The following is a 23,030-nucleotide window of genomic DNA, read 5'->3' as shown; positions in this document are numbered from 1 at the left end:
AACATTACTATTATTATTATTATTAAACAGTAATATATAGACCGTCTATAATGACTTGGGTCTGACCCACACTGGATTTTTGAATTTGATTTATTGATATTTATTTTTAAAAACTATTTGACTGAGAAAATGATAATACAGCTCTATAAGATATCTACTTTATTTATTTGTCAAACAATACATGTTTACAACTTCATTTAATAGTTTCAATGAATACAAAATATATAGAAATGTAGAAAAATTAGAAAAAATAAAGGTAAATTGCCAATATATATTATTTTTACTATTAAACAGTAATGTAGAATAAAATAATTATGTATTACAAAGTTTTAAATGCTGTTTGCTGGAGATTCAATAGTTCAAGAGTTTTAATATAAAATGAAAAGAAAATAGTAAATGAAGGTTTAGCAGCACAATATTTGCGACTATGTGTATTGATTTTGGCTAATAATCTCATTAAATGTATTAGAAAACTTTTTGTCTTTAAATTAGTGAAAATAAAAACGCGACAATACAGCTCGCTGTAGTTTGTCCCTCTTCTCTTCCCGTCCTGTTTATATAAAGAAGGAAGTGCTGCAGTTTGACAGTTCACAGTAGACCAGCTGTTTCTTTACAGACTTGAACTCGGCTGTTTTGTCGTCATAATGCACAGATTAAAGATTATTTCGGGACATTTGTCTCCCGCTGCTTCTTCTGACAGGCGGAGTTTAAGCAGCGCGGAGTGCGGAGCCGCAGCGGCCAACAGCCCGGAGGACGTGGTGCTGGTTCACGGCCGGAGGACGGCTGTAGGGAGGGCGAAGAGAGGCGCGTTCAAGGTAGCAAAGTACATTTACTCAAGTACAGTTTAGAGGTATTTGTACTTTACTTGAGTATTTCCATATGATGCTACTTTCTACATTTCAGAGGGAAATATTGTACTTTCTACTCCACTACATTTATTTGACAGCTTTAGTTACTTTTCAGATGAAGATTTGACACAATGGATAATATAACAAGCTTTTAAAATACAACACATTGTTAAAGATGAAACCAGTGGTTTCCAACCTTTTTGTCTTTTGACGTCTTACAAAAAGCAGTGTGTAGTCGGGGTCACATTTCACATGTCTATGAGTTGTTAACAGCTCCACCAAATAGTGATTTTTCCCTCTAAACTTCTCACATGCTTTCATTTCAATAAATGTTCAAATGATCCAATATTTCAGCAAAAATCAAAGATTAGAGAAAAAGTCCAAAAAACTGAAAACAGATTTGTGTATCAGAACTTTGTTTTTTCTTCTTTCCTCTCCCATGAATCATCTCACCACCCCTGAGATTTATCTGCTGACCCTTTGGAGGGGCCCGAGCCCTAGGTTGGGAACCACTGGACTAAACTAGCTAACTGTATATAAAGTAGTGTAAACTAGCTCCACCTCCAGCAGCTACAACAGTAACATGCTGCTCTAACACTGATGCTTCACTATTAATAATCTAATGATGTCATATATAATAATATATCAGTCAGAGGGACCAAACCACTACTTTTACTGCAATACTTTAACTACATCAAGCTCATAATACTTATGTACTTTTACTGCAATACTTTAACTACATCAAGCTCATAATACTTATGTACTTTTACTGCAATACTTTAACTACATCAAGCTCATAATACTTATGTACTTTTACTGTAGTAGTCAACTGTGAGGGAGTTTAGACACTGAAAACTAAAGAAAGAAGCTGCTGAACTGTAGTAACTTTGAGCGACAGAGAATTTTAAACATACATGAATGTGATGTTTCAGGACACCACACCTGACGAGCTGCTGAGTGCAGTGATGACAGCTGTGCTCACAGATGTTGGACTATCACCCGACAAGCTGGGAGACGTTTGTGTGGGTGAGACAAGACCTTCAGCTCTTATGTCATCTATTACGTAATCTCTTCTATTTGACAATTTTTAAAAAACCCTCAAGTTAATGACCAGTTAAATCGAATTTACAAAACAGCAAATATTAGTTTAAAAAGTGAGGGAATATAAGTGGGTTTGAGCTGGATAATCTAATAGTAAGAGGTAATCCAAAGTTTAGGGTCAAATATGGTCTCCCTTCATCTTAAATCAACCTCTGGGAACATCTAGTAGACTCTGCTAAGCTGACCTGAGAGACTTTAAATTACTTTAAGAACACAACCATTCAGAAATGTACCCTGGCTGCACCATGTAGAGCCTGATAGATGATAACTAAACTCTACTAGCAGCCAGTGGAGTAAACTGCTCTGTGCTTTGTCTTTGTAAGAAGACGAGCTGCAACATTTTGAACCATCTGGAGACGAGCTACAGTTCCTTGACTGAGGCAAGATTATAAAGAGTTACAGTAATAATCTAGTTGCAATGAAACAAAAGCATGGATTCATTTCTCAGCAGTTTCAGCACATAAAACATGTCACGCATTAATCAATAATTGGTTTTCAAACAAACCAAAACCAACAAAAGCTTTTTAAAACTTGTGGTTTAAAGGACAGTTTCACAATTTTCAAGTCTGTCATAAAGAGGACATATTCTGCACATTTCCAGCTCTATATTTATATTCTGGGGCTCTACTGGAATATCTTTGCATGATTTCCAGTTAAAAACTCCTTATTTATCTTCTACTGGTCCTTTATGCAGCCCCTCAGTTCAGCCTCTGTCTGAAACAGGCCGTTTTAGCTCCTGTCTCTTTAAGCCCCGCCTCCTGATGAGCCCACTCTGTTCTGATTGGTCAGCTTCAGGAAGCTTCCTCCGGCTCCGGAGGCTACGTAAACAAACTATAGTAGCAGAATTTCACTTCTTTTTCTCCTTCTTTACTCCGAATGTCAACTTCTTAAATCCATCCGAACATGTTGGAGCTGAATCAGATCTGAAATATGAGAGTGAACAACGTGAACGACCTCCTACAGAACAGATGCAAGTTCATGGGCATGCTCGATGAGCTGACGTCATCTCTCACAAAAAGCATGTTATGTTGCCTTTAAAGCAATAATCAGGTGCCCATGTGTTCTACCTCTGTAGCCTCTCCCTCTGATACAAAGACGTCTGCTCAACTCTTGACTTGCTTGTCTTGGACACAGTTTTGGACATGTTTAGTTACAAACAGCATTGCTTTAACCATGCTGTTACATGAACCATGGTGTTTGTGTCATATTGCTACCATGTACATAAATTACAGTGTCATCTGCATACACTTGGATGCTGGTATAAGGACATGCAGATGACAAATCATTGATATATAATGTAAACAGCAGTGGGCCCAGGATAGATCCTTGTGGGACACCTGTGGATGGACAGAGTGCAGCTGATTGATGATTCTGTGCTCAAAACAAACTCGAGCAACTGATTTTATAATTGAATATTCCCTTTTATTCCTTTTTTTAAGTAAAAATGCCAAATATTTGCTGGTTTCAGCTGCTCAAATGTGAGAATTTGATGCTTTTCTTTGTCAAACATGACAGTAAACTGAATATCTTTGAGTTTTGGACTGTTGGTCGGATAAAACAAAACATTTGAAGACTGTTGGAAAATATAAAAAACACTTTCCACCATTTTCTAACCTTGAAAGAAAATAATTGGTAGATTAATTAATTGGTCACCTCGAAGGATTAATTTAAGTCCTAGACTGATTCCCCTGTTCCTGCAGGAAATCAGTTGATTAATCTCTGTTTGTAAATCAGATGTTTTGACGTAGTTCTTCATTTAAATTCACTGTTGTTCTGCCCCGTGTGTTTCTGGCTGCAGGTAACGTGTTGCAGCCCGGCGCCGGCGCTCTGATGGCCAGAGTGGCACACTTCCTCAGGTCAGATTACTAATCATTACTTCACACCTCTGTCATTCAGCCTCAGTGTGTCTCACTGCTCTGTGTTGATTTCAGTGGGTTTCCAGAGACGGTTCCCGTCTACACCGTCAACAGGCAGTGCTCCTCCGGCCTGCAGGCTCTGTTTAACATAGCAGGTAAATCTGAATGCTTCTGTTATGATTTTATAAATTTAAAAACACACAAAATAAACAGCGTGTACTTAACCACAGTCCTCTGTTTGTAACCCTGTCTCTGCAGGAGCCATCAGGAGCAGGTCCATTGATCTGGGACTCGCCTGTGGGTAAGTCAGTCAACATCTGCGACATCTGGACTCAGATATCAGTCATGAAGTTTAAGGTTTATTTGTAATTTCAGCTGTAAAAGCTTAAGTTAAATAAAGTTTCTTTGAGTATAAAACTTACAGAACATCAAACAAAATCACTCATAAGTGGCCAAAACTTCTCAGAGTGACACGTTTTTGGTCCCACTTTTAGGACGAGGAGTAAAAATATTTTATCAACTTTCTTAACTTTGGAAATCACTTCTGTCTCAGTCAATATTTAGGAACTGCAGAAGTGTCCTAACCTGTTCCTAACTATCCTGAGTTTCCAGGAGACGTCGTACAGGCAGAGATATTCAGTCAGAAGACAGATGTTTAATGAAGAGTAGAGTGGGACATTTCATACTCTGAGGAAGGATTTATTTAGTCCTAAATTAACTTTCAGCGCGATTCCGAGGAGTGATTCTGAATAGTTTGTTCAAATAAATTACTACTACTATTACTGCTTATACACATTAAAAATGTAAAAATGGTGTCAGGTGACTGTTAATGTGTTTCTGTCTGTCAGGGTCGAGAGCATGTCGTTGCGTTCAATGGGAAACCCTGGAGATCTGAGCTCCAGGCTGATGGACAACGACAAGGCCAGAGACTGCATCATCCCGATGGGGTGAGACTGCTGCTCACACGACTGTAGATATCATGTCTACTTTAATTCAGGGAATTAATCTGATGCTATGATGCCAGAATTCAATGTCACACCACCACAAAATTATTTGTCTAAAGTACAAAATTTGTTCTTGTGCCCCCAAATCCTCCAAATCTGGCAGATTGTTCTCAAAATGTCATTTATAATCCATAGATTTGTTATAAAACTATAATTTTGTGTTATATGCCAATCTAATTTCTCCTCAAATTTGTTGTAACACCCTCAAATATCTTCTTTATAATCCCAAAATGTGTGAAACCTCCAATTGGTTATATTCCCAAATGTTGCCATACAGCCCTAAAATATATTTATATGATGACAAAACATTTATCCTGAAATGTGTTACTGCAGCCCCAAAATGTGTTGTAATCCCCAAATTTGTTATAACATTAACAAAATGTAATTAATCCCAAATTTAAATTAACCTCCAATTGGTTAGCCCCAAAATTGATCTATTTAGTATTTCAAAATGTGTCATAGCAACCCCAACATTTATTATTCCAAACTCTGTTAAATAATCATACATTTTGTTTATTCCCCTCTTTTGGGTATAATTCCAAATTTTGTTGTACTTCCCCTAAAATGTCTTTACATTTTACAAAAATGTTCTGTAATTCCAAAACAGTTTTATCCCTAAAACCTGTTTATAATTCCAAACATTTTATAGCACTCAAAATATATATATATATTTTTTTACATTATTTTACCCCAAAATATATTTATAATTCCAAATGTTGATAAACCTCAAATTGAGTACAATCCCAAATTTTGTTATGGATCCCAAATGTATTTGTTATAATCCCCAAATTTCTTAATGCAAACACAAAATGTATGACCTCAAATTGTGTTACCAGAATCCAAAAATTAGCTGTAATCAACATTTGTTTAATCTTAAACTGTATTCTAAACATAACATTTGTTTATAATATGAAATTATGTTGGAACTTCAACCCAAAATCTCAAATTAGACTGAAATCTGTTACAACACTCCCAAAATGTATTTTGTTATAATTCCAGATTTTGATTAACTTTAAATTGATTATGATCATTAGAAGATGTGTAAAAGCAACATTTATTATCTCAAAATTTGTCAGAATCCCACAATTTGTAACATCTCACCCAAAATTTTTGGTGTAATAAAATTTGTTGTATGGTCATAATTTCTTTTATAATTCCAAAATCTAATACAGTTAGCTTTTTGAAATTAATGTATAATCCACTAAAACACCTCGATAGACCAGACTGCTTTGCTCATTTCAATTCTTTAGACGAGCTCCGTACAGCTGTTCACTGTGATCAGATTTGTGTTTATATAACAGGATCAATAACTGTGTGTGTTTTTGTTTTTGCAGCATCACCTCAGAGAACGTTGCGGAGAGATTTGGGATCTCCAGAGAGAAACAGGATGCCTTCGCTCTCAGTTCGCACCAAAAGTAATTAAGTAGTTTGTTTGGTGTTTTTTACGTGAATGTCAAGACATTAACGTCTGTCTGTGTACGGCAGCTTATTGCTGCCAAAATGACAAAAAAAGAAGCTCAATTTCTGGTTTAAACAAGAACATTCTCTTTATTTTTAATAAGTTGTAATGTAACATCTTTTTTTTGGTCCCATATTCTAAATATTTGATCAAGAAGTTTCACAGATTTCACTTATTTTATTGCCTAATGCCTGCTCTTTGGAAAGAACTTTGGAAAGAAGTGCTATTTAAATAAGCTTTATTATATAATGTGAGAGCTTTTTCATGAAATAATGACTTTTTTTTTTGTTGCATGACACTATAATATAATAAAATAAAATAAAAAACACACAAAAAAACCCCAAGAAACTGAGCTGATCTGAAAAACATTCCAAGATATTCAGTCATGTATTTTGTCATGTATGACAAAGAAAAACATTAAATCATCACATTTGAGAAGCCGAAACGTGCAAATCTTTTGGCATTTTTGCTTAAAAATGACCGACTTCTCTGTTGATTTGATTGATTGATTAACTGACTAATCGTTTCATCTCGAGCACCAACATGTTTATCAGCCTGGTTCTTCCTCCTACAGAGCAGCGCAGGCGCAGAACACGGGTCTGTTCGACCAGGAGATCGTTCCGGTCACCACTAAGTTGGTGGACGATGAGGGTAAAGAGCGCGAGGTGACGGTCGCTAAGGATGACGGGATCCGACCGGGAACGACACTGGCGGGACTGAACAAACTCCGGCCGGCCTTCAAACCTGACGGGACGACCACAGCGGGTGAGCCTCCAGCTGTAAGCAACAGGTGAACCGATGAGTCTGAATAACTCACACAAACATGTTATTGTGTCTCAGGTAACTCCAGTCAGGTGAGTGACGGAGCAGCAGCCGTGCTGATTGGTCGCAGGTCCGCAGTCGAGGCTCTGGGTCTGCCGGTGCTGGGAGTCCTGAGGGGCAGCGCGGTGGTGGGGGTCCCTCCTGATGTCATGGGTATCGGGCCGGCGTTCGCCATCCCAGCAGCTCTGCAGCAGGCCGGTAAGATGTGTGTGTGATTTATTTTTATATGGTTTAACCTCCAGCTGGGCAATAATTTAATGTATTCATTAAATGGGATTAAATCCAATTTTGTCGACCGAAGTAACGATTCCACCCAAATTATAATTAAAACAAGTTACTGAGGTTCAGCGCCGTAACGTAACCGTGCGGGGGTTGAGGCAAGATACAGGACCTGTCCATGGTCCTGCGCATTTGACCCCATTACACATTGTCGCAGAGTGCAGGATTTAATAATCAAATACTCAGTACTACAGAGTACTACAGTATTACAGAGCTGTACTGTTAGGAAAGAACAAGCTTTTCCCTTTTTATAAGCAATTTGCACCTTTATGCGCTCTCCCTGTCCTGGTGCTGAAGCTGAACATTCTGTTAACATTTTTATTATAGCTTGTGTTTTTATTTATGAAATAGCCTATCCTGTATTTATGACACTTGTGTGGCAGTAGCTATTTTTTTCTCTGTATGTGGGCTATAGCCGTTTTTGTGCCTAAAGACGAATTCCCCGTAGGTTCGGCTATATAAAAGCCTTATAACATTATATTATTCTGGAAAAAAACTCAGCATAACATACAGGCTAACTAACGTCACAATAAGGCTGTTGCCAAAATGGTCGATAACTGTATAGTAGCTAACCACTGTCAGCTATGCAGGAACCCACCTGTTAACAGACTGCATCCTTCTTCACGTCTGACAGGATTTACCGTTCCAGATATAGTCGTGATTTTCGTAAGTTTGGCAGAAAAATTCCACTGATTTTTCCTTGTTGTGCCGTTTTTGGGCACCGCTTTGATGTTTTCGTTTCATTTTCTAAGTTTCTCTGACAGTGGTACCCATGCTGTCACTGAGCTGTACTGATTTGAATTTCCCGCCTAATGTTTTAATTGGACCAAAAATCCCTGACGTATCAAACAAAGAAAACTATTGACCGGTTAAGTTTTTATTTTATTTTAAATATTTGTTTTATTTTATGTTCAAAATACAGACAATATCATGACCTGAACCCTACGTTGCGGAGGCTGCAGGGGTAACGTATACTTTACGCCCCAGCTGAGGTTTTAGCCGCGTTAACAACAACGACTGGATTGATTTAGTTTGGTACCAACATTCATGTTCCCCAGAGGATGAATCGTAATAACTTTGGTGATCCTCTGACTTGTCCTCTTGCGCCACAACAGGTCTCAATTTTAATTTTATAATAAAATATGTGTAAAAGTAAGTCTGTAATTCATTTTAGTGCTAATTAGCAGCTAAGATGTGTTAGCATTTAGCTTTAGGTGCAGCCTCAGAGCAGCTAGCGTAGCGTGGATCCATCAAATCTACACTACACACTGCTTCTATGTGTACGTGTATATAGAAATCGTTTATCATTCTATCCCTGACAAAGTCTATCTTTGTTTTTCACAAAAATAAAATTAGAATGTTCTGTTTTTGCAGTTAGTAGGTAACAAATGAAGCCGACTACACAAGCGTAAATAACACGAAACTTCCCATGACAGACGTCATATCATCTATGACCTCAGACAGATGATATGACGTCACCTCGTCCTCATCCGTTTGCTTCAGGACGCCACCAGTCGCGTGACACTGCTCCGTAAACGTGCAGTTTTCCCCTCGTCTGTTTCTGCTGTGTGTTGCAGTTTGGGACAGTAGTGTCCTTACACGGCAAACTAAATAGACCACATTTAGTCTGTGTGCTGTCTGGGTTGAGTAAACTGAATTTTATCATGTTTTCTAGTTTGAACACACTTAATTAATACTCAGAATTAGTTTGGATTCTGGATTTGGGACATAGTTTAGTGTTGTTTTGAATGTTTGAAGAGTTTTCTTTGTTCTTATGCAGAACAGTGAAAACAGTGAACTGCATCGAACATAAATGTCATTATTATATTTCATACAATCGCTACATAATGATGTATAATGAGAACTGACTGAATGTTGAGTAAAGTCTGACAGTTTAGAGCCTGAGACGTAACAAAAAGTCTCCACAGTTCATCCATCCAGCAGTTTTATTTAGTGTAATAAGCATTTCATCGTCTCAGAGTCTGTCTGTTTCTCCTTCAGGACTCACTGTTGCTGATATTGACGTGTTTGAAATCAATGAGGCCTTTGCCAGTCAGGTGAGATCCACAGAAGCTCAGGTTGTTTGTGATGATACAACAGAAATGTCACGTTTTTCTCTCTGTATGGATGTCTGTTAAAGGGTCATTTCACCTTAAACTGTTTATTTGTCCATGTGGTAACATGTTATTATTTCACTATTTTCCTCCCATTTAGCATTTATAATCAATATAAAACAGTAAAAAATGGTTTATAACACTATAATTTAGTTGTTGCAGATATCTGTATATTTGTCAATAACTCCTGTGGACACTAAAGCTGCAACGATTAGTCAATTAATCAATTAGTTGCCAACAATTAAACACCAACTATTTTGATAATCGATTAATTTTTTTGAGTTATTTTTTTTTAGGGAAAAAAGTCCAAATTCTCTGATTCCAGCTTCTCAAATGTGAATATTTTCTGGTTTCTTTAGTCTCTGTGACAGTAAACTGAATAATAAGACATTTGAAGACGTCATCTTGGACTTTTGGAAACAGTGATTGACATTTTCATAATATTCTGACAGTTTTTGGACCAAACAACCAATCAATTAATAGAGAAAATAATCAACAGATTAATGGATGATGAAAACAATCATTAGTTGACGCCCATGAGTGAAGGCTGCTGTATGAACAGATAATGAACTATAGAGTAAAAGCTCCGTAGTGCAACTAGAGAACCAGTAACTCAACAGGGTGACTTTAGTCTCTGGAAAAAACACACTTTTCCTCTGAGTGTGTGAAGACGTTTCTTTTGAGATGTGGGTGAACTGAACCTTTACCACTACTCAGGCCGTGTACTGTGTGGAGAAGTTGGGGATCCCGATGGAGAAGGTGAATCCTAACGGCGGCGCCATCGCTCTGGGTCATCCTCTGGGCTGCACCGGAGCTCGTCAGGTGGTGACGCTGCTCAACGAGCTCAGACGCCGAGGCAGGAGGTTCGTTTGTACCTCACTTCTTACTGAGACATGTGTGGAAAAACAAGTTCTTATTGTCCCTTTTTTGCTTGTGTTTTCCTGCCCTGAATGTCGTCTGTAGGGCGTACGGCGTCGTGTCCATGTGCATCGGGACTGGGATGGGAGCCGCTGCTGTCTTTGAATACCCCGGACCATAAGAACCGACCACAAACCAACACTGTTACTGTGATTAGAAGCCCCTTTCAGACCGGAGAGGTAATCTGTAAAAGCTCCGTCTGACGAGTCATTTCTTCTCTAAAAATCGCTCCAATAATCTGACTTCTTAGAGCCTTTTAATATTTCTGTGACGTTGTTTACAGGCTGCAGTGTGATTGAACGCAGTCACACTGTCAGTCACATGTTTGTACGACACGCAGAGCAAAAACAAAGAGCTTCATGAGATACACTACCTGAAGCCACACATTTCTCTGTTCCCATTGTTGCTAACTTTGAAGCTAACCTCCTTTACTTTTCCAGCATTTGGGGAAACAACAGACGTGACTTTTTAGCATTTATTAACTGAAACACTGTAGTCTGTACTGTTCATTTACTGCCCGACTGACAATTTATTACTAACCTTTTCCTCTTCCCACCGTCACTTCTCTGTCCCTCGCTCTTTCCCGCTCGCTACGCAAACATACTCCTTAACGGAGCCGCGCGACCAGTGGTTTCCCAGGCAACGACAGAGGTTGACTCACGTACCGGAACAGCGCTGCACAGAGACTCCCAAACGCTGTCGATTTTCAAATGAATGGATATTCATTCAGATATCAAATAATAAATATTTTTTGGACCTGGCGGGAGTTTTCGTTGTGTTAAGATGGAGAAACACAGATTCAGTAAACGTTCAGTAACCGTTGAATACAGTTAGACCCAGCAGTCTCCGTTAGGTTGGGCGAGTTCAAAGTTGTGAAAACAACGGGGGTGTTTTGAATACACCCCCGTTGTTTTCACAGGTAATTTGTTAGTCTGTCCCTCCCGCCGCAGGAAATAATGGATCAATCCTGGAAAGCTGTTGATGTAGCACTTTTCTCCTTATGAAAATAACACGGAGATTATTCGACCAATGAGAATTTAGTCGAACGAGAGCATATCGACCAACTAATCGACCAGCAGACTACAGCCCCACTGTAAAGCTTCTCTGTGGAGTTTTTAAATAGAACATCTTCCTGCCGACAGTTTTTATATCAGTAAGAAAACAATAATTCAATGAAAGCTACAAAATATGTGTAAAAATCTGCTTTTGCAAAAGTTTTGTGAGGAAGGAAACACGTTCAGCAAGTTTGTTGGTAAAAGCCTGAGACACAGAATCTAATTGGAAATAGAAGCGTTGGACTTGTTCCTTTAAGTAAAAGAATATTTTTAAGGAAGCATTTTGTTTGGGTTGCAAGACTGTGAGAATTGAGATTTTTATCTTCTATGATTCTGATTAACAAATGGCATAAATAACATATTGATTGTTATTCATTAGTTAATAACATGTTCAGCACCCGGACGCTGCATTGCGCAGACACTGGAGTTGTCTCGTAGTCTTATAGTCAGGCATTAAGGCGCATTTTGAATTTAATAACATAATAATTAGCTTTGCAAGACGAAAGGTTTCGTAAATACTTTGTGCTCATTAATCCAGAGAGACACAGGGTACAAAACTTCAACCTGTGAAGGAAAATAAGTGGCTCCTTAGTTTGTTTCATGTTTTACAGCATTTTGGAGAACATTAGCTTTCCCCAGTACGAGTTTTCCCCCTCTCACACACACACACACACACACACACACACACACACACACACACACACACACAAACACCGTTGTGTCCGTTATTAATTCATGTAAATTAAATGAGTCACTAAGCTGCTGCTCTGTAGGTGTTAATAATTGTATAGACGACACAGTTCAGATATCAGGTGATTAAGTGCCTTTGACTCAATGTAGCTGATCAATACTCAGTGATATTGATCTGCATTAATCAGGTGTTTGAGTCAAGATCAGATTTTTGTAATTCAGTGAAGATTCATCAGAAAAAGGACCAATTTATGACCTGAATGTTGTTTGAAAAATTTGTATTTTTTTTTTTTTAATTGCTGTTATCATTAAAAACAACTGTGACTTTTAAAAAGGATAATTCTGCTTTAATAAAACTTGTCATCATGTTCAAACTACACAAATAAGACAAGTTATAATAAACTGGAATTATCCTGTAAATAACTGCAGATCTTTGTTTAACTAAACTGTGATTCTTTGACACTGATTTCTATGTTGAACCAGTAAATAAAAATAAAATAAATAAAACATTTCAACGTGATCTGATTGTTTTTATCATCATGTTGTTGGATTTTTTCTGTACAAACCGGCACATAAAAAAAGAAAGAAAGAAAGAAAGAAGCACTGCAGTCCGACATAAATGTTGACGAGTTCGACCAACGACCGTCAACACTGAGTCTGAGTTTAGAAAGAAGCAGTTTGTGTCCGTTGAGTTGAACCTACATGAGCTTCTGTTTCTTCCGAGCCTGAAACTGCTCCGTTTTGCTTTTGATGGACTTGACGAGCAGAGACAGTCCGGGGTCCATCGCTTTCTTCGCCGAGGCGTCCGCAGGCGGCGGTGGAGCGTCAGAGTCTTTTTGCCGTTTACCCGCGACGGCCTCTGCAACCTGCGTGGGCGCGGCGGCAGCGGCGGCCTTCGGAGCACTGACGGCGTCCTCCATGCGGCGATGCTCGTCCTCTCGCCGCCGCTGCTTCTCGGCCTCGATGCTCTGCGTGGCTTTGGTCTTCTTGTAGCTCGGGTGAGACGGGTCCAGGTTGAACAGGTGAGAGGTGAACATGGCCTGGAAACGAGGGTCTTTAACATCCACCTGGAGACACGAGAAGATATGATCAAAATAAAATTAAAAAAACACTTGTTTTGCATGTTTTACCCAAATTTAACCACAAATTATGCACATTTTCATTCGTCTTAAACTTCCTTCCATCCAAGGAGTCACAACTTTCATCATATCCATGAAAACAAACCTGCAGATTAGATTTTTGTCAATTTGAGATCATTGATGATGTCTGTAAACATCATCGATTAACAGTTCTGCCGTTTATAACTGTCGGTCTCATAATCAGACTGAATCTGACATCATGTTCGTCTTAGTCGAAGTGTTTTCAGTCGTCTGATGGAACAGAGACTAGGGATGTGCAGAGAGTCCAGTATTTGAATTTGTATCTGAATAAAAGTGAAAAGAGGCTTAAAAATCCTGTTTTTGTTTTTGTGACACTTTTAATTTTAGAAAATTCCTATGAGCCATTTTAGTTACATAGGTGGCGCTAGAGAGCACATTTTGGCACTTTAGGGGTTAATTTTTTACATTTTATCAAATTTTTCACCAGACCTGATGTGTGTGCCAAATTAGGTGAGTTTTTGAGCATGTTTAGGGGGTCAAATTAAGGGTTTAAGTGGCGTAATAATAAAGAAACAAACAAACACATGAAAAACAATAGGACTACTGTTTTACAGTAGTCTTCTGCCTTTTGGGCTCGGTCCCTAATAAATAAATAATAAATAATTTCCCTTTTAATTTAGTTTAGTTTAGTTTATCTGTCTGAGTTTCCTCGTCTCTCCATGTTTGAAACTCTACCTTTTAAATTAGTGGATCTTCTAGTTTTAGCCAATGGATGATGAACTTCACCTAATAATGTTTGTTTTTTTATATTTGCATACTGATCAAATGGTCCAAACCTGAACAGTTTAACAAATGAAACTTTGTGTTTCAGTTAAAATCAGACTGAAAGTTTCACCTGGAAGTCGTCGTTCTGCGGCTCTTCGCCTTTCTTCAGCAGCTTCTTCTTCTTCTTCTTGCTCAGGTTCTGCTGCTCTACGATCTTGTCGTAGTTGAAGTGTTTGTGTTTGACGTCGTCGGCGTCGTCCTCCATCAGCAGAGCCATCTCAGCCTGCACACACACACGCGCACACACACACAGGTTTAGATGTTAACATGACAAAATATTTTCTTCTGAGTATAATTTTGTTGGTTTTTTTCGGTGATGAGCTCAGCTGGGTTTGACCTCTGACCTTTTGTCTCTCCAGCTCCTCTTCCTCCTCAGGTGTCCTCTCCTCTTCCTCCTCAAGCTTCTTCTTCTTCCCCTTTGGTTTCTTCTTCAGGTCTGCAGACACATCAGCAAACACGATACTGAACCTTTATGATCAACACACTACATAACTAAACAACCTGAACTCAAAGGTCCTCTTACTTAAGTTTATGGAAACTTTCAACTGCATCTCATTGTCTTTTTGAATAATCTTAAGTAAGTGGACTATTGAGCTGAGATTATTTTGTTACACAAACTGACACCAAACGTTCAGAGTGAACTTTCCAAAGAGACCAAATCTGCATGTTAGATTCAACCAATATGTTTGAGATTATTTATATTATAAACAGTATATTTTTATATAAGATAATAAATAATCTACATGTGATCTGTGAGTCACACTAACTTTACTCTGTTCAGCTGATATAAACATTCAGGGAAACAAAAAGACGTCTGTTAGTACTTGCATCCTGTTTTTTTCCTCTTTTTTGATCATGTTCTGAATGTTTGAATCAATATTTGTGAATAACGTCATTAAAACGTATCCGATAGCTGTTGATCTTTCAGTTTGGACCAACGCTGCCGTCCAACACAAAGATAACGACACCGCTGTGACTGACTGTCTGATTAATTGATTGATAAACTGAAAGTATTGATCACCTGTAGCACCGAGCTCCTCAGCGAAGAACGGGTCACTGAGGTCGACGTCTGGAGGAAGCTCGTCATCGCTGAGCTCTTCCTCATCAGCTCCCTGATTCAAGACAAAATATATCATATATCATATAAAGTGTTTCTGATTTCTGATTAATATTTCTGTCTACGGATCATCTGAAATTAATATTGTTCAGTGTTCAAACACGCTTGTTAATTATTAATTGGGTGTCTGTGATGCTGCTTCTTGTCTGCAGACTCACCTGTTTTTTCTGAGTTTTCTTCTTCTTCTTCTTGTCTTTCTTCTTCTCCAGGAACTCCTCCCAGGGCGTCAGCTTGTCCTTCCCCTCCATCTTCTTCTTCACTAGCTGCTCCGTCGTCTCCTTCAGTCCTGCACGCACATAAAAATACACAGTCAGCTGACTGCGGCTCGCAATACCTCACAATACCTGGCAGAGCCTTATAGAGCCTGTAAAAACCCACAGAGGTCAAAGAGGTCACCGTGGTCATCCTGAGGGGAACAAATAAATAAAATAAATATAAAATATCACTTGAATCCATCTGACAGTTGTTGAGATATTTCACTCAAAACCATAAATGTTCAAATCACGCTGGAGGAAAAGTCAGAAGGATTCATGTCAAACCATCCGGTAGCTGTTCAGATATTTTATTCTCCAGCTGCTAACTGTCGCTAAAAACAAAGTAAACCATTAAAAAACAGGAACTTCTGCTGTTGTTTGGTGACAAACTTACAGGAACTGTTTATTGTATTTTTTTATAGATCATTACATTGTTTGTATGTATCAGGATGTTTATAGTGTGAAACCTTTCAATAATTGTGCCGACATGATGTCATAATCTTGATCTGAGTCAATGACAAATAACAAAACATGACCAGAAAAGGTCTGCTGTCGACAAAGCTTGTTGCTGATTGGACAGATGCACTGTCTGTGTTTTTAACAGGAAGGAGGCGCTGTCCTATCTATCTATCTATCTATCTATCTATCTATCCATCCATCCATCCATCCATCTATCCATCCATCTATTCATCCATCCATCCATCCATCTATCATCCATCCATCCATCCATCCATCCATCCATCCATCCATCCATCCATCCATCATCTATCCATCTATATGAAAGCATGTGGAGTTTTTTGGGTTTTTTTTACGTCACACGAAAAACAGAAAAACAAAGTAATACATTGATTGTTTATCGTGTTATGAGTCAAGTTGAACAGCTTTGGGCGGAGACTACACGGACCCCATATGAAGGCGGACAGCGCCTCCTTCCTGTTAAAACGACAAGACAGCGCGTCCGTCCAATCAGCAACAAGCTTTATGTTTTGTCATTTGTCGTTGTGATGTGCACTTCAGGGCCACCGTACGTGTCTGACAGACTGAAACAACCTTCAGCTGCTTAAACCAAATACTGAAGGTCCTGGTTCAAAACAATTCAATTGATCATCTTAAATTATTGATCTGACATTAAAGTTTGACTGAAACTTATTACAACAATATATTGACTGATATTCTCATGTTATTTCCATAAACTCGTGTTCGATGAGAATCTCTTGTTATAAAATAATAAATAACATTTTACAGTGTAAATATGATCTGTTTTGTTGACGTAGGCGATCACGGAGACGTTACCTGGCACCCAGGTGATCTCCATCTCCATGCTTTTGTCCTCCTGGATCTTCTTCTCTTTGTCCTGGATGCCTTTCAGCAGCTGTCTGTACTTGGAGATCTGCTCCTCACTTTTCTTCTTCTTCTTCTTCTTCTCCTCCTCCTCTACGACGGGCTCGTCCGTCCGTTCAGCTACAGAAACAACAAAAACATTAAACCTCGTCGAAAGGTTTAAAACAATATGTGTGACTGAAGTAAAGTTTTATCGTCTCACCCTCCACTGTGTCGTCTTCCTCTCCGAACACAAACCCTCCATCTTCACCCTCCTCCTCTTCTTCTTCTTCGCTGGAGGAGGCCAGGTAGGCGTTGAAGTCCATGTCCAGCAGCTCTTTCTTGTCGAACTTCCTGTTCAGGGCGGTGACGCGATCGTGATCCGTCTCGTCCCACGTTAGCTGCACCTGATTGGTTCAAACAAGTGTCTCACTGTTACTGTTTGTAATGTTTTTTAAGACAGAAACAGTTTTACATCATGAAGCTACAACAATCAGTCAATTAATTGATTGACAGACAATTATCTGCAACAATTTTATTAATTGATTAACCGTTTTTCTCTCATTTCTGCTTCTGCTAATAATAATAATTAGTAGCAGCTCTAGTTTCTATTTCTATTGACTTTTACCGTCATCTTTAATGATATGTGATAAGAAGCATCGGTCTTCTTACCTTCGAGGTGGAGGCGGCGGTTGAGGTGAAGAGTTTGGGCGTGTAGGCCGTCAGGTTCACGTCTGTCGCCACGTCTTTGGGCTCCTCGTCGAACGTGACGTCATCAGGGATAAACCTGTTCGACGGAGGTTTGAGTTTTGACACAAAGATTAAACGCTCTTCTCTCTGACTGTGTTGGAAGTTTTAAATGACTGATTTTAATGGTTTTCATGTTTTGTTTGTTTTTTTCTCGTACCGGAGGTCCAGAACGGAGCAGCTGCTCTCGTACTCGTGGCCGTCACACTCCTCGTAGATCTTGGCGGCCGTGTCGGTCGAATCGCACTCCACCACGGCGTAGAAATACTTCAGACGTTTGAACTGGTAGTCACGCATCTTCTCCCTGTAAACCCTGAGAGGACACACACACACACATCAGACCCAGAGGAAGATCACATCCAGCTGTATCTGTCACAGCAGTTTCTAAGGATTAAATAAAATCCAGGATGTTGTTTCTGGAAAGATAAGTGATGTGATGAAGTCCTGTTTAGCATGTTAGCAGGAAAACCAACCAGAGTCTCATTAAACCAGATTAAACTAAACAGGTTTGAAACAGGAAACAGGAAACGTGTTTTACTTCTCTTCTTCTGTGTCGTCCTCGGAGTCGTCAGGCAGCGCTTTCAGCTCCAGAGGTCCCTGTGTTTCCTCCACCATCAGCCTCTCCTTCCCAAACTCTGACGGGTAGATCTGGACAACAATACCCAGCATGCACTGCTGTTTATCTCTCTTACACACAGACAAAAGTCTCCTGTCCACCATAATAAAACATGTTTGAAAAGTGTCAGTAATCTCCAGATTAGAAGCAGCTTTACCTTGACAGACAGCACAGCTCCTCCTTTAGGTGTGAAGGAGTTGAGCAGAGCCAGCAGATCTTTGGCCTTCATCCGGTCCCAGTCCATGTTGCAGACGGCCAGTCGGCCAGAAACCTGAAACACAAACAACAAACATAGTTTCACTGGTTTTACGTTTTTTACTTCAGCGTGTCACACGACCGAGACTCTCCTCACCTCCTCGGTCCGCGGAGCATCTTTGCACAGCTCTCCCCAGTCGTGTTCGATTTCCTCTTCCTCTCTCCGCAGGATGGCGTCCACGTCATCGTCATCGTCGTCTTCGTCTGAGCTGGTCTCTATGTTGCCCTTCCCCCTGGCCAGATCCGGCCCGCTGTCGCTGTCGTCCCCTGAATCCAGACCGGACTCCTCCTCCTCCTCGTCGTCCGATCCGCTCCCCGCGTCGCTCTCCTCCTCTGCATCATCATCCTCATCTTCCTCCTCGCTCCCCTCTGTGACACTGTCTCCAAGGTCATCTTCCTCTGCAGGACGCTGCTCCTCTTCCTCATCTTCTTCCCCTGAGGAAAATAATAAAAAGAGAGTGAAGTTAGAGGCTACAAGGTTCAGATTCACATCTTGACATCACAAAAATATAACTGCAGCTGGAGCAAAAGAAGAAGAAAAAGTCTGTCAGCAAGAACGAGGAACGATATGATCAGTTTGGTCGTTTCCATAATGTTTTATTTCCTATTACAGCAACACTTTCCTGCAGCTGTTCTCAGTGTTTTTCCAAAGGTGCAACTGAAACAGGAACAGCTGCGTTTACAAGACCTTAAAATGCAGAGTTTAGTATTCCTATTAGATTTAATAGGTTTTTAAAAATGTGGCAAGAAATTCTTCACTCACAACTCCCAGCAGTAGGGCTGCAAGTAACGATTATTTTCATTATCGATTAATCGATTAGTTGTTTGGTCCATAAAACGTTTTGTCCACAACACAAAGACATTCAGTTTACTGTCATAAAGACTAAAGAAACCAGAAAATATTCACATTTAATGAGCTGAAATCAAAGAATTTGGACATTTAAAAAAATTGTAAAAGTTGGCAATTAATCAATTAATCAACTAATCTTTGCTGCTCTACTCTCTTTTTTGAGCAATATTGTAGATTGGGAATATCGTGCATCCCTACTTTGGCCTATAAAATGCAAGAAAACATCTGCTATAATTCTCCAAACTGACATCTTTAAAAGTTTGTCTGATCAACAAACTAAATCCCAAAAACATTCAGTTTATCATCATGTTTAACAAAGAAAGCTGAAACCAATAAACGTCTTATTCAGTTATCAAAATGTAACAAACTGTTTCATTGAGGCCGAATCAGATTCACACATGAACTGAACAATAATTACAGTTTTTCTGTCCATAAACTAAACTCCCTCCAATTTGAAGATTTATAGAGACATTTCCTCCTTCTGAATCAAAACTGTAACCAATAATAACCACGTCAATAATCAATCTCTTATTGATCCCTTTGGATTCTGTCGATCTGTGATCATTTCTTCACGTCTGTATCAGCGAACATGAAAACATCTTCTCACCTTCTTCAAAGACTCGGACTCCTCGTTCAGGCTGCTTTACTTCAGCTTTAACGTCTCTGCTCTGCGCTGCTTTTCCTTTCTTCACGTCTGCATCAGCCTTCATCAGACTCTCCTTCACTTTTTTCTTCTTCTTCTTCTTGCCCTCCGCCTTCTTCCTCTTCACATCCTCCTCCTCTTCTTCCTCCTCCTCTGAGTCGGAGAGTTTGTAGAAGCGCTTCAGGTCCTCCGTGGAGGTGTGGTTGATGGGACGGCCTCGTTTGTCGACGGTGTATTTCACCTTGAAGCGCTCGTCGTGAAACATGGACTGGAAACGCTTGTCGATCTTGATTTTGCGTTCTCTCTCGGGCATTTCCCAGAAGCGAGGGTCTTTCTGCACACGCAGGAAACGCTCATCGGCGCCCTGCTTCTTTTTGGACGACATGGCGGCGAAAATCACAGCGTCACCTGCCAGAAAAACAAGACAAGATATTGGTTAACGTGGACAACAAAGACAACAGTGTCTTAATTCCAAACAGTTTCATGGAATTCAATGAAAACCATCTAAATAACCTGAATTGGTTTTAATGTCTTTACTTCTGTCAGCCTCTAGCAGATTCTACATGTTTCAAACTTTTTAGGAATTGGTCATTTTACTAATTTAAACTGGTGTCAAAGGCACAAAAACTTGTCTGTAATAATGGAAGATTTTTTTGAAAGCCTAAGAAATATCATTTATCATCACTGTAATTACTGTGGTTTTTTTACTGGTAAACAAGTATGGAGTTTAAAGTAACACTAAACATGTGTTGACTACTATTAGTTCTGCTTGAATATTTTCTGAAATCAAAGGTGTTTGACATCCATCATCAATAATAGAGCCGATGAGATGAACATCAACTGGACAAACTGACAGGTGATTTTTTTTTTTATACCAAGAAAATGATCAATTATGTTATCAACTGTAGTAAAAATAAGTAAGAAAGTGAGCAGCTAGGCTGTTTTAGCACACAACTTGTCTCTCGACATTTAAAAAAAAAATTAAATCAATCGGTAATTATTAATGGAAATTAATAGTTTTAGGATCTGGATTCAGAGGAGAGTTTCATAATGAGCCTAAAAAACTGAACCATCTGTTTCATAAAGCAACATAAAGCTAATGTGAGCAACTTGAGTCAAGTCTGGTTCAAAAACTGACTCAGAAACACAGACATCATAAAGACAGAAGTGATTGTTTGTGGCCACAAAGCAGCACATATTAAACATTTAACAAGTCCAGGTTACTGTAGAGATTAGTTTCAATGGTAATTTAGTTAAGACTTATTAACCTTATTTATTAATCTGAATTTCCTCAAATACACCTGATTTTACTAGCAATCTGGCTTTAAACACCCCTGAGGACCAAGTAAATCTGAAAAGTTGAAAAGACAAGTTCAAGAATGTTCAAGTGTGTCTTAAACCAGCAGTCAGGTGTCCATATGAACAGTGAAAGAGGTTTTCCTCGCTGTAATCATTCCTCCTGTTCATACTGGATATGAAAAGATCCTTCAAATGTGCTTTCAATACGTTTAAAAGTCTCTGTGAAGCTTATATTCAGCTTCAGCAGTCTGAGTTAGTCATATCAAGTGGATATCTGACACATTTACAGTCTTTTTAGCATCAAATTCCCTCTTTGTGTTTCCTCGGACAGTGTTTCCCTGTTGAGCTGCAGGTGGAAGTATAGTAACAAAAAGAGGGACTTTGGCACTAAAAAGTCTGTAACATTGAAAGATATCTACTTGATTTGACTCATTTGGACGCTGAAGCTTCATATTAGCTTCAGATAAACTTTTAAATACATTTTTTTGCACAGAAGGAGGACTGTGGATTTTGTCCTCCATCACTTCCATTGTAAGGTCATTATGAAGGGATCTTCTAATGGTCAGTATGAACAGGAGGAATGATTACAGCAAGAAAAACAGCTTTAATGTTCATTTGAGCTCCTGACTGTTGGTTTAAGACACATTGTGAACTCGTCCTTTAAGCCTGAAGTTACTGTTATAACGTGTTTGTGTCGCCTCACATGTAAACAAAATGTAAACAGTAAACATATAGTAACGGCGGGAAAACCAGACAGTAGCAAACACAACACTGCGCATGCACGTCCTTAAAAAAGCACACTAAAATCAGTTTTAAACATTTTAAAAATGTTAAGCTTAAATCTTTACCGATATCTCTCCGGTCTCCTGCTACACGTGTTTTCCCGGCATGCCACGCTTCCGTGACCTAACTCTCTGCCCGCCCCTTTGCTGCTAAGGCAAGCGAAGAGGGACAAACATAAGAAAACGCGCACTGAGGATACAGGAGCCGTTTCTGACCACAAATACGAGTTTTTCACATCAAGAAACTAATATTCAGAGATGGAAAGTAACTAACTACATTTACTCAAGTACTGTACTTAAATTACAATAAAGTACTTGTACTTAACTTGAGTATTTCCATGTGATGCTAATTTATACTTCTACTCCACTACGTTTCAGAGGGAAATATTGTACTTTCTACTCCACTACATTTATTTGACAGCTTATATAATATGATTCTTGTTTTATTTTTGTAGAGAGGGACGTTGCGACACTTTTACTTTTATTGTATTTGCAATTTAAGGTGATAAATGTACAATTACAGATCACAGCAACATATGAAGCCCTAACAAACTACTGTACGTATCTAAAGGGTTTAAATTATTTAGATAAAAATCAGTTCAACCGTCTTCTTCACTTTTAAAGCACTATTAATCAAATATCTTAATAATGTCACTGTTCTCTCGTGACTTATGGATGATGGTATAACTGTATTTTTGTACTTTTAACTTCTTTTGATTATTAGTGTTAATTTTTGCTAAAATTATTCACCAGTTAATTTAATGAAAATTAATTGTCAGCTATGTTTTTTTAAATAAAGTTTTAATTGCTGGAGTCATTTATAGAGCAACAGTGCAGATTATTCTGTGGTTTCATTGTCTCAAATGTGTGAATATTTAATTTTACATATTTGAAAACACTATTTTTGGACATTTCATAGACTAACCTGATAAATGATTGATAATAAAAATAATCAAAAGAGTAATCAATGGTTGAAATGATTGTTAGTTGCAGACCTACTTTTATTAGAATTGGTATTTGTGGTGGCAAAAGTCACTGCATTGGTAATTATAGTGGTTTACATATTTGTATTGACG

The 23,030-nt window shown here is 38.8% G+C and overlaps 2 protein-coding genes across 2 annotated transcripts; one reads left to right on the top strand and one right to left on the bottom strand.

Moving 5' to 3' along the window:
* Positions 1–305: 305 nt before the first annotated feature.
* On the top strand, positions 306–12,661 carry acaa1 (acetyl-CoA acyltransferase 1). The gene is made up of 12 exons (XM_067585677.1): positions 306–815; positions 1,781–1,874; positions 3,748–3,805; positions 3,881–3,960; positions 4,064–4,106; positions 4,654–4,752; positions 6,144–6,224; positions 6,843–7,033; positions 7,109–7,288; positions 9,371–9,426; positions 10,201–10,346; positions 10,447–12,661. Exons 1-12 carry the CDS (start codon positions 645–647, stop codon positions 10,520–10,522), a joined length of 1,275 nt encoding a protein of 424 aa, XP_067441778.1. The 5' UTR covers positions 306–644; the 3' UTR covers positions 10,523–12,661.
* Positions 12,662–12,666: 5 nt separating this feature from the next.
* Positions 12,667–22,121, bottom strand: esf1 (ESF1, nucleolar pre-rRNA processing protein, homolog (S. cerevisiae)). The gene is made up of 14 exons (XM_067585673.1): positions 22,021–22,121; positions 19,838–20,281; positions 18,478–18,815; positions 18,283–18,396; positions 18,048–18,157; positions 17,670–17,822; positions 17,435–17,549; positions 16,986–17,169; positions 16,736–16,903; positions 15,347–15,474; positions 15,093–15,183; positions 14,416–14,507; positions 14,142–14,294; positions 12,667–13,213 (listed from the first exon to the last, which is right to left on the bottom strand). The coding sequence occupies exons 2-14, from the start codon at positions 20,256–20,258 to the stop codon at positions 12,845–12,847; spliced, it is 2,436 nt and encodes an 811-aa protein (XP_067441774.1). The 5' UTR covers positions 20,259–20,281; positions 22,021–22,121; the 3' UTR covers positions 12,667–12,844.
* Positions 22,122–23,030: the final 909 nt, after the last annotated feature.

The sequence above is a fragment of the Thunnus thynnus genome, chromosome 3 (assembly GCF_963924715.1).
Source record: "Thunnus thynnus chromosome 3, fThuThy2.1, whole genome shotgun sequence".
In the NCBI taxonomy this organism is placed as follows: Eukaryota; Metazoa; Chordata; class Actinopteri; order Scombriformes; family Scombridae; genus Thunnus; species Thunnus thynnus.
Note: the sequence above shows the minus strand (reverse complement) of the source record. Positions and strands in the feature narration are given on the sequence as shown.